Genomic DNA, 12882 nt, shown 5'->3' with positions numbered 1-12882 from the left:
AACTATTTATTTGTGCTGTTCCATTAATTAAAATGTGATTTGACACCTTTAAGATTAATGGCAGAGTGCTGAGTATAAGACCCCGGACCAAAAACTGGCTGAATGATCTACATGAAGAAATTAACATTAACAGGAATAGTATTGCACCGATGTCTCCAACTGCAAATTCTTGCCTGCTTGAAGAAACCTTTGATTTTAACAGCCTGGATTATGACACTGAAGGTAATTCATATGCCACATGTCCTGTATAGAATTACTATGACATGTCTTGTTGTTGCTCCAAGATACCAATTATTTAAATGCAATTTTCTGCACAATGAGTTCAGAATCTCAGCGAATAGCAAAAGTTGAGTGGAGAGCAGATTACCCCAAAATGTCCAACAGACTTTCAAACTCCTGATCAATAACAAGCTTCTAAATAATAGTCCCAACTTGTGCAAACCTAGATCAGCCAACAATAGAGTTTGCTAAATTTGTTTCTACTTCATGGGGTGATCTGTTTGTGTATTCACTGCCAGTTTGCAATACATGATTAGCATTTGCATAATTATTTTTGTGTCATTGGTATCTTGACACTTGTGTCTTTACAAAACTACTTTACAATCTTTTGTTGTCTCCAAGCTAACAACAGTTAAACCGAAATCCAACAGCTATTCATACCCAGTGGAGTATAATGAATGAGGATATTATGGAATCATGGAACATAGTACAACTACAGCACATACAGGCCCTTCAGCCCACAAGCTGCGCTGATCGTATCTCTACCTACTGGGCTTACCTATAACCCTCAATCCCATTAATTCCCATGTACTCATCCAGAAGTCTTTTAAAAGATTCTATCGAATTTGCCTCCACCAGCACCAACGGCAGCTGATTCCACTCACCCACCACTCTCTGGGTGAAAGACTTATCCCTGACATCTCCTCTGTACCTACTCCCCAGCACCTTAAACCTGTGTCCTCTTGTGGCAGCCATTTCAACCCTGGGAAAAAACCTCTGAGAATCCACCTGATCAATACCTCTCAACATCTTATACATCTCTATCAGGTGCCTTCTCATCCTTCATCTGTCCAAGGAGAAAAGACCGAGCTCTCTCAACCTATCCTCATAAGGCATGCCACCCAATCCAGGTAATATCCTTGTAAATCTCCTCTGCACACTTTCAATGGCTTCCACATCCTTCATTATATCGTTCATTGGTGGTAGAATACTGGAATTCCTCCATCAACATTCTCTCCACTAAATTGTAATTAAAAGCATTTACGGATAAGCTAGCTGTTCAGCATTGCCAACTGAAGACTTTATATATTTTGACTGTGGATTACAGTATTCAATAATTAAAAATGAAGCTAACAGGATTGAAATGAATGTAGATACATGAACACATAATCCAGGCAAGCACTTCTGAGTACTGAAGGAATGCTATACTATTGGAGTAAAACTCCATAATGCTTCTTGCATCAATTCAGTCCCATGTTATGTGGTTAAATTTTGATGCGCTCAGAGAAACTAAGGATGTGCAATAAACACTGCCTTCCCATGTCAGCCAAATCCAAAGAAATTTTTTAAAATGTCATAATTGAACTAAACAGAATAAATCACAGTTCATCACCAGCAGCGCAAGATTTGATAAAGCAATTTTTCCTATCTATATTACGGTATGGTACTAGTATGTCTATTAAGCGCTCTAAGTACATTTGATTACATATCTGCATTTTCTGCAAGACTTTATTGATCAAGAAATGCTTTGCTTGTCTGGATCAAGCTAATTTAAGATTATAAAAATAATTTGGTCTATTATTATTTTAGTGTTGGCAAAGAGTTTATTTGAAAGTTTGTGGAGTAATTTCTAGTGTAAAATAATATATTCATCATATTAACATTATTGGTGTCTTTAACAGTCTGGCAGCTTCAGCATTCTGATCCATTGAATGTTTTGATTGTTGCATGACAACCTGCAAGTTAGGCATTAATAATATTCCAGTTACCTTTATATTGGCAATCTTTTCATTTAGATTCCAGGAGGACAAAATCTGTGAGCTGACTCCCAGTATTAATGTACAGACTGCTGCGGGCTTTGATGTCAGCCTTTTAATTGATCACAATTTTACCCTCGAGTAACCAGACAAGTAACAGAATGTTCTTAAACATTGTGTTTTAATACAAGCTATAGCAAGGACTCTGGGAAGCTACATTTTACATCCCTGCGGCTAGCCAGAGAGGCATATCCCAAGATACAAATGCAATTAAACCTTTCAAAATTGTTTACAAGTAACTAGTATAAACCAATCACAATTACTTTATGCTTGCTTCATTATAAGCATGAGAGAACTTCATAGTATGGCTTATTTCTATATCTCCAGATCACTCCCATTTTGATGTTATAGATGTCTGATTTACGTGCTTTGTCAGACTAATGGCCTTGGTGTCTCTCTGTGAAGGCTCTTGTAAGAATAGCTTTGTTTTTCAACCTGCGTGATTTTCAAACCTGTGTTACTATTAACCCTTTCAGTCCCCGCTTTGGCCATTGGCTGACCACCCAAAAAGGTCAATATGATGTTGAGAATACCATTCCCAATCCTTCAGGTGGGCCGGCCAGCCATCCGGATGTTGAGAGGTATCCTAAGCTATTTTGCTGTAAGTTTAAGCTTTTAACTTCTCCCTTTTTTCATTTAGGGTGCCATAGGAACACTACACCTGTCCCTACAGTCTTCCCCTTCCTGATTATTTCCTATCAATTGGTTAGGCAGTTCCCTAACAAATACATCTCAGCTATGGTGTGTTCCTGAACGAATCAGTCTGTTGACAGTCTGGGTGGCTAGGTTCACCTGTTTACGTTCCTTATGGGACTGTTCTTTGAAGCGCCTGACACATTCATGGGTGATTTCCATAGTCCCCCATATGGCCTGTCAGACCATTTGTCCCAGTGTCTCGTCAATGTACATCCCATCAGGATGGGATCCCATTTACATCCCATCAGGCAGCAAATGTGTACTCCAAAGATTTTTCCAGCAAGTGGAACCTTCCACAGTCAATGGGCCTGATTTTACCTTTGCATTATGCCTGTTTTTGGTACAAAAACTTAATAAGGTCATGTGTGAAGCAAGTAGCATGATCTGCGCCCGCCTCTGTGCCGGTTTCCTCTTTACCAATGCCTGAAAATGGCCACAATTGGGACTGCACCAGAAACTGGCATGAAGGCTATTTAAATGCATTTGCATATATTTAAATTGACTTAATGGGCTGCACGCCCAACTTTACTGGCACTTCTCCCTTTACCACCATGTTCTCCCATCAATAATCAGTGTGAGACAGGCATGCTCCATCAAAGTTCCATTTGGGTGCTCCAGTTAGTGAGGAGGTAGGTGTCCAGCATCTGATGGCTCTTTGCTGGAGATCAGTGGGGTGGGGTGGGGTTTTCCTTAATCTTACCTGCCAAGGCCTTCTCATGACCCCTTCTGGCTCTCCTAATTTCTTTCTTAAGTTCCTTCCTACAAGCTGTATACTCTTCTAGATCCCTAACATCGCCTAGCTCTCTGAACCTATTGTACGCTTTTCTTTTTTTTGACTAGGTTCGTTACAACTTTCGTGCACCACGGTTCCTGCAACCTACCAAAACCTCCCTGTCTCATCGGAATGTTGTCGTGCAGAACTCCAGACAAACATTCCTTGAAAATCTGCCACTTTACTTCAGTACATTTCCCCAAGAATATCTCCTTCCAGTTTACTTGTCTAATTTCCTGCCTGATGGCTTCATATTTCCCCTTACTCCAGATAAACACTTTCCTAGCTTGCCTGATCCTATCCCTCTCCAATGCTAGCGTAAAGGAGATAGAGTTACGATCACTATCCCCAAAATGCTGTCCCATCGAGAGATCTGACACTTGTCCAGGTTCATTAGCCAATACCAGATAAAGTACAGCCTCTCTTGTAGGCTGTTCATTCTGTCTACAAAGAACAGTGTCCTGTGTATTTATATATGGAAATTGCAGTCATGCAAATGTGCCATACTGCAAGCCTGATTGACAAACTTAAATTGTTAACAATAGTCTTAGCATACTCAGGATTATTTAGCAATTGTTATCCAATCGCAGAATCTCATATAATGTAGGACACGGTGGCTGAAACTCTCCGCCTCTTTGTGCCAGCAGGATCTTAGGGTCCCATTGCCGGCAGCACCCTGCCATGGGTTTCCCAGTGGTGGGACCAGAATATCCTGCTGCCAGCCAACCTGCAAGAGCGGTGCTGCAGGGAAGCTAGAGAATCCTGCCCTTTGCTCTGAGCTTTGCAAGCACAGGCTGGTCAGGTGTGGTCTGTACCTTGCTCGTTGAGAACAGCAGCTGGGACATTGTGTTTGATACAATCCACCAGTCTTTTGGATGTATGTCTTACAAAGCTAGCATCACACCGACACAGACATTCATAAAACATAGCAGTGTGAAACAATTAGCTTCACTTGTGGTTCAAATGTTTGCAATACCTTACTCTTGCAGGACAATCTGAGTAGACTGGGCACCTTTTAAGGCCAAAAATGATGGCTTGTTCATGCGCTGTACATCACATTACACGAGGACAAAATGTTCTGCTTTGTTTCATCATGAATTGGCCTCCAAAAATGCCATAGAATCTTTCACTTTAATTATAGTTTTATTGTATTACAAAGAACAAAGAACAACCCAGCACGGGAAACAGGCCCTTCTACCCAATGAGCCCGCGCCGCCGCATCCTCCTACACCTATCCTGCCCTGCGTGTCTGCGAGTGGAACCCCTAACTTAGCCAGATTCAGGGGAGAATAGTGTCAATTTGGTAAACCAATCAGCCTAAGAGCACATCTTTGGGGTGTGGGAGGAAACTGGAGTGCCCGGAGGAAACCCACGCAACCACAGGGAGAATGCGCAAACTCCCACAGACACAAATCCATGTATCTGCACAGCTAGCAGTGCTAGTCACTGAGCTGTTGCGGTGCCCGTCTACCGGTCCAGGATCAAGCACACACACCGACACGAAGTACTAGGCCACTCCCGGAACCGCCAAGAGCAACCCACGCATGACCCACCGTGTGCATGCCCCTTGTTTGACAACAAGGTGGACCTCCACCTGCGGAATAAAAAGACAAAAACTTTAACATATAAGTCTGCATTTCCGGTGTCTCCCGAGGCTCTGACCCTATTTAATACCCCCTACTATAACCCTCCATCCTTGTTTTGCTCATGTGTCTATCTAAGTAAACCTTAAACAAGTCCAACGTTCCTGCCTCCACCACCCTACTTGGTAGCGCGTTCCATATACCCCCACGACCCACGTATTGGTTATCAAATTTCAGAAATTGCTGAATTAGAAACATCTACATCTCTTCTTGCTTTCATTTGTTTTCATTCTTATCTTAATTGGATTACTGTATGTTTAGCAAACATGAATAACACTACATATTTCTATGTCAAACATAATTTGCCAAGCACAGGCCCAATCTTGTTTGTGATAGGTGAGTATACTCAACAGTCCTCACTCTTGGTACTTTTTGTCTTGGTATTTTTTGCAAACTAGTGGATCATTCCTACACCACTGGCAGTAGGTCATTAATTAAAATACTAAATGGCAAAGATGCTAAATTCTTTCAGGATGTCACTGATTCAAGAAAATCCAAATTTATTTGCAATCTCTTTTTATCAACAGGAATTTTGTCTCCTTTCAATCCACCTCAATAAATTATTTTCATAATCTCAAATCATCTTTCTCCATAGAGGCAAAACTTTTTTTCTTGACAAACGGTTGCAGAAAATGTAAATATGCAATTGAATGTATTTGGGGCTCTTATTAGGCATGTTAGTACTGTACCACGATACGGAGAGCAAAGCTGTTTTATTGATTTTCCTGCCAGCCAACCCACGTGGGAAACGCAACTAAAAACAAAACAAAACTGTTCATGTAGCTGTCACTGACAAGGCCAACAGTTATTACTCATCCCTAATTGCCCTTGAGAAGGTGGTGGTGAGCTGCCAACTTGAATTGCTGCAATGCTTTTGGTGTAGATAGACCCACAGTACTCAAGTATTGAGACCATTTTGTCTGCTGAACTTAAACAGTTGTTTTTATATGATGCTTTATCACATTTCTCAAAGCAATTTACTGTAGTCACCAATGTTATGTAAGCAAACAGCAACCAATTTACATGCAGCAAAGTCCTGCAAAGACCAAATAAATCTGCTTTGGGATTCTCAATCCTTCTGTTTCTGAGGCCATCCCTCTTGCTTACAAAACCTCCATGGATTCCTGACAGCACAACGTAAAATATCTTACACAGAAAAGGTAGTAAATAATTATCCATATTTTTGTTAATGTGAAACTTAGCACTGTTGCTGAGCAACAGTTCTAGTAATATAGGGAGGCATTTTCGACAACCGCATAAAAGGAAGACATTTGGCCCATCCAACCAGTAGTAGTTCTTTAGAACAACAATCTAATTGGTTCCATCATCTAATTCTTCCCCACATCCCTACAATTTTTCTCCTTCAAGTGTTAACCCAATTTCTTTTTGAAAGCTACAATTAAATTTGTTTCTACCATCCTATCAAACATAACGAGGGAACTTGGTGCACAAGTTGGAAGGTCATTAACTGAAGAAACTGTGCTTATAACAATTCTTTTAAAATAGTCTGACATAACCAACATTAAGGCATTACCAACATTCCTAAACCCTCTCTGCAGGTTTGGAATCAATTTTCCTTCCCATGCTTCAGTTTCCCCTCTTGTTATGTTTCAATAAATGACCAGTGGTTTTCTGTGGTCCTACGGATTGTTCCTCCACTTATGCACATTTCTGTTCATTTTAGTACTTCCAGTAGAAAGCATGTTCTGCACGCACAAATTGTGTGGCCTTTTTTTGCCCCATCCATAGGCTTGAGCAATCCTTGCTGTTGTGGCCATTTTTGGATCCTGATTCTGCCAGATTTTCCCCTCAAAAGGGATTGCTTTCTGTAAGCTTACCTCACTGCCTGATTTTCTCTCTCCAGGGATTCCTGCTGCCTCTGGATTCCTATCTGAATGTTCCAGATGGGTCTGGGTTGGTTGCTTTAGTTTCAATACACAGAGACCTGTCTGAAATAAATTGCTAATCCCACCCGAGCTGATATTGAAACAGAACAATTGGCTTGTGTTTCCAGGAGCCGGAGTGGAGAGTAGCTTTTGGAGAGAATGGTAATAAATCAAACATTAGGCAGTCATAAAGTAAAACTTCATTACTGGATCTGGAGTGAAAAATGGATGAAAAATGTTCCCTGCAGTTTAGTATTAAGAATGAATTTTGTGAATGAATTGCTTGCTGATGAGAGATGTGAGAAGTCGGGTGGATCAGATGAGGATGGTGACTGTGATCAGCAGTCGTTAAGAATTGAATCGATCCAGGGGTTAGATTGATGGTGTTAGAAAACCCTGCAGAGTAGCAGCAGTGGACACCTTAAATCTTTCTCACAGAACCCCCACGTTCTATCAAATGCAGTATGCTGAAGCTAACCAAATGCACATCCTTTCTGTGTAGGAGATATAGATGACGATTTAGAAGAAATTGTCCCTCAGCACCTGGTAACAGAACAAACAGAGGATAACAAAAATGCTCCCAAAGAGTCTTCAGAATGGAATGTTAAAGAAGTCCGTGAGTTTCAGTTATTCAGCAGACTACCTTATCCTCAAAAGGAAGAAATGATAGGTAAATAATCACTTTTTCAACATAATCAATATCAAATATTACTTATTCTACCAAAAGTTGGAGATTTTTGCTCTTGACTGACTATTCTATGACATCTGGATATGTAACTCCTGTTGTAGACAATGCAACATGTTCCACAGTTAATCAGGAGGTAATGCCTCAAGGTGACTTTCGGCCACGTACAGCAAGCAGATCTATGTCAGTACCTGATCGCCCTCCACCTCCGCAAAGACCTCCTCCGCCAAGTAAGAGCTCCTGTATTAACTATCCAATTTATAGATGAATATCCCTGTAAAGCTACTAGTCAATGGTCAAAAGACATTAGTTATATTTATTTTAAACTGAATAGAAATTGCATCTGTTTTTCTAGCCATACAGAGCATGAAGAAATCTTGCTCTGATATTCTGCTTTCATCTGAAGAAAGTCCTTTCCAGGCCTTGATTTCAAGTTCATCCCAGATTCCTCAAGGGACAATTCAACAATCTGTAAATGCTAACCAGGTACAGTACTTCAAATCTGCCACCCTTGGGACTGAGGCGCTGCAGGATTTTGGATATTGTCAGATTTGGGTCAAGTAGTTGGGCCGTGGGCAGTTTGAGACAAACTGGGTCAGGAGGGGTCAAGGGTTTCTTGGAGATTGGGATGAAATGGCATGTGAAGCCACATTGCACCAATGGAACACCTGTACATATTGTCCATGTAAGTCATTGTTTTAATTTAATTCAATGAAAATTGATGCATGGAACAAACATTCCAGTTTTCACAATGACCAGTTGGTGTTCTATGTGTAGTTGAAATTCAAAGTATTGCAGCACAAAAGGAAGCTGTTGGCCTATCATGTACGTGCCAGAACTTGGAAAGAGTTATACAACTAGTCTGATTTCCCTGTCCATTCCTCATAGCCCTGAAAATGTTCCTTTTTAAAGTGCTTATCAAGTTCCCTTTTGAATGTTGCTATTGAAATACCTTCCATCACCCTTTCAGCTAGTGAATGGCAAATATGAAGTTCCTGCTTTGTCTTTATCAATGAGCTAAACTCAGTGTCCTCTAGTTACTGACCTTCCAGCAAATGGGAACCATTTCTCTCTATTTACTTCATCAAAATTCCTCAAAATTGCATTTCTCCTTAACCGCCTATGGCCTAAAAAGAATAATCACAGCCTCTTCAGTTTCTCCATATTGTTATAAATAAGAAATTGTGTGGAAAATGTTAAGATAGATGGATAGATTAGAGATATTTATCCAGGTTGATATGATCATTGAATAGAATTGGCAAAGGCAACCTGGACAGTGAGTTCATAGAGTATATGCTGGAACTGGCAAGGTAACAAGCCACTTTAGACCTGGCAGGACAGGATTAATTAATGACCTCATAATAAAGGGTCCTCCAGGAAAGAGTGATCATAACGTGAAAGGATTTCAGATTCAATTTCAGAGTGAGAAATGGAGGCATGAAACTAGAATTTTAAACTTAAATAAGGGCAATATAAGTGTATGAAGACAGAGTTGGCTAAAGTAGACTAGGAAAATAGGCTAACAGGTAAATCTGTTAATGAGATAAGCAGTGGCAGATGCTTGTGGAGATATTTCATATGTCATAAGAACATAAGAACATAAGAAATAGGAGCAGGAGTAGGCCATCTAGCCCTTCGAGCCTGCCCCGCCATTCAATAAGATCATGGCTGATCTGTTGTGGCTCAGTTCCACTTTCCCGCCCTCTCCCCATAACCCTTAATCCCCTCTCTTATCAAGAGCCCATCAACCCGCTTCTTAAAAATATTTAGCGAGGCAGCCTCCACCACTTCAACGGGCAGAGAATTCCAGAGATTCACCACCCTTTGAGTGAAGAAGTTCCTCCTCAACTCCGTTCTAAACCGCCTCCCCTTTATCTTGAGGCTGTGCCCCCTAGTCCTACTGTCTTTTTTGAGCGGGAAGAGTCTCTCCACCTCTATCCTATCCATCCCATTCATCATCTTATACGTCTCAATGAGATCTCCCCTCATTCTTCTAAACTCTAACGAGTACAAGCCTAGTTTATTCTTTGAACAAAGATATATTTCTTTTGAGAAAGAAAGTCTCTAAGAAAAGGATGCACTGTCTGTGGCTAGCTAAGGAAGTTAAATATGATATCATGTTTAAAGAAAGACCTACAATGATCTGAAAATTAATGGCAGGCTGGAATATTGAGAACATTTTAGAAACCATCTAAATGGCTATAAATAATAAAGAGAAATTAGAGTACGAGAGAAAACTAACAAGGCATATAAAGTGCCACATACAAGGTTACTGCACAAGGTAAGAGCTCATGTATTTCAGAGTGATATATTAGCATGGATAGAGCATTGGCTCACTAACAGGAATCAGAATCAGGATAAATTGGGTAATTTCCATGTTGGCAAACTATAACGAGTGGAGCACCACAGCGATGGGTGTTGGGGTCTCAAGCATTTACAACTTATATGAAAAATTTGGATGAATTGTATTGTAACCACATTTGTTGATGATCAAAAGAAAGATGGATAGGAAAGCAAGTTGTGAGGAGGATATAAAGAGTCTGATTAGGGATATGTAGATGGGCATAATATTAATTAGATGGAGGTTGTCCACTTTGAATAGTAGGAAAGCAGAATATCACTTAAATGGAGAGATTGCAGAATGCTGTGGTACAGAGGAATCTGGGTGTCCTTGTGTATATATTATCACAAAAGTTTATAATTATGTACGGTATGTAATTAGCGAAGGAAACAGAATATTGGCCTTTATTACAATTGAGAAAAGTAGGAAAACCTTGCTATAACTAGTGAAAGAAAGTTTGAGCAGGTTGAGTCTGTATTCATTGGAGTTTAGAAGAATGAAAGGTGGCCTTATTAAAACATTCCAAAGGGGTTTGACAGGTGGTTACTAAGAGGAGTTTTGTGGGGGTTTGGGTTTTGAGGCAGAGATGAGGAAAACATATTGCTCTGAGGATCACTAGCCTTTGGAATTCTCTACCCCAGAAAACAATGGAGGCTGAACCATTGAATATATTCAAGGTTGAGTTAAACAGATTTTTGATCTGCACCAAAGTGAGGAATGTGAGGGAGTAGCATGGGGAGTGATATGGGGATGGGCCAAATGGCCTACTCAAGCTCGTATTGTGCACGGTCTATGATCTTACAGTACTGAGGGGGCCATTTCGCCAACCAAGTTTCAGGGTAGTTCTCAGCAAGAGAAATCAGCTAGTTTCACTTGCCTGCCCTTTCCCCATATTATAGAATCCCTAAGTACAGAAGGAGGCCATTTGGCCCATCCAGCACTAACAACAGTCTCACCCTATCCATGTAACCCCAAGCATTTATGCTGCTAACCCCCCCAAAACGAGGGTCAATTTAGCATGGCCAATCAACTTAACCTGCACATGTTTGGATTGTGGGAGGAAACAGGAACACCCGGAGGAAACCCATGCAGACACAGGGAGAATGTGCAAACTCCACACAGTGTCCCAAACCGGGAATCGAACCCAGATCCCTGGCACTGTGAGGCAATAGTGCTAACCACTGTGCCGCCCTGTAATTTATTTCTATCTTCAGGATGCTTATCCAATTCTCATAGAATCATATAGTACAGAAGAGGCCTTTTGGCTATTGAGTCTGCACTGAGAAACACTTGACTGCCTACCTAATCCATATATTGATTCAGAATTAAGAGAGATTTGTTGCAAAATCAGGGTTGTTTTAAGAGGAGATTTTAGTTTCATGTAGATTCGGAAGATCAGAATAGCATAAGTAAGGAAGGTAATGAATTTCTCAAGTGGATTCATACAGTTTTCAGGAGAAAAGCTGTCCTAATTTTATCCTCCTAATCCCCCTGATACTAAGCAGCCATTTATCATGGTTAATGAACCTAATGAACATATCTTCAGAGTGTGGGAGGAAATCAGAGCACCCAGAGAAACCCACACTGACATGGGGAGAACATGCAAACTCCACACAGATAGTTACCCAAGGCAAGATTGAACCAGGTCCTTGGCGCTGAAAGGCAGCAGTGCTAACCACTGTGCCCCCATGCCAACCCTGAAGATTCACCGATCTCCGATCTTCTCCCACTTATTGACCACACTCCGATACCTCCCTGATTACCAAAAACCACCCATCATCTCAATCACAGACTTTCTCTCTGGTAATGTCTAACCCCAACAAGTATCAAATGGACCCAATTCTGGGCTGCTGCTTTTCATAGAATTATTACAGTGCAGAAGGTTGCTATTTGGCCCATTCAGTCTACACCAACAACCTGACAGAGCATCCCACCCAGATCCTATCCCCATAACCGCACATATGTATCCACTAATCCCCTAGCTTATACATCTTGGGACACTAAGGGCAATCTTAGCATTTCCAATCTACCCAACCTGCACATCTTTGGACTGTGAGAGGAAACCAGAGCACTTGGAGGAAACCCACACAGACACAAGAAGAATGTCAGTGTGGAGTTTGCACAATCACCCAAGGGCTGTCTCTGGCAGATGTGAGGCAGCAGTGTTAGCCGCCAATCCGTTCACTGGAGCATGTCCTGGAGCATCTCCTACCCAACAGACAAAAGTTGAGGAATTGGTTTAAAAAAGTCAACTTACTATAAAGTTGGAACGCCAGACCTTCAGGGAAGTCCAGAATTCCATGTCCCTTGATCACCGTAGCTAATTCACTACCCTTTTCTCTCCCCATCCCGATTTAGAAACCTGCCCCCATGACATGTAAGCACCCATTCCGCTGGTTATAAAGGAAAGGATTCAGTCTGTTTTTCGATAGCCTTCTCAACTTGATATACTATCTTCAAAGATTTGTGTGAAAACAATCTCTTCTGCACCTGTGTTACAAAGGGGAGGTTGATCTCCTCTCTGAGAACTACAAAAGAAATACCTCCCTTCATAATCAGTTAAAAGTGCGTATGAGAAGGGGGATTACCTGGACTACAACAACTTTTACTGGTCAAATCAAAATAACTATCTGAGACTCCCACTGTAAAGCAACAAGTAATGCTTTATTTATCTAACAGTAAACAGGTTAACTAAACTATTAATAAACTAAATAAAACACTATTCTAATGGAATGCTGTTTAGATAAATACAATACTCATTCATCAACCAAAATTATATAATAGAATTTTGTCATTCTCAAAATATAATGAGATTTATCGTCT

The 12882-nt window shown here is 40.8% G+C and overlaps 1 protein-coding gene across 1 annotated transcript in view; it reads left to right on the top strand.

The window, feature by feature from the left end:
* LOC145337476 (synaptojanin-2-like) overlaps positions 1-12882 on the top strand; it is a 204190-nt gene that overhangs the window by 178840 nt on the left and 12468 nt on the right. The window contains exons 21-24 of the mRNA XM_080182266.1: positions 54-222; positions 7536-7703; positions 7823-7948; positions 8074-8204. Coding sequence (XP_080038392.1) covers positions 54-222; positions 7536-7703; positions 7823-7948; positions 8074-8204 — 594 coding nt within the window. The remainder of the gene's footprint in view (positions 1-53; positions 223-7535; positions 7704-7822; positions 7949-8073; positions 8205-12882) is intronic.

Source organism: Carcharhinus amblyrhynchos, unplaced genomic scaffold (genome assembly GCF_965287045.1).
Source record: "Carcharhinus amblyrhynchos unplaced genomic scaffold, sCarAmb.v2.hapA scaffold_50, whole genome shotgun sequence".
Lineage (NCBI taxonomy): Eukaryota > Metazoa > Chordata > Chondrichthyes > Carcharhiniformes > Carcharhinidae > Carcharhinus > Carcharhinus amblyrhynchos.
This window is presented reverse-complemented; position numbering and strand designations above follow the sequence as displayed.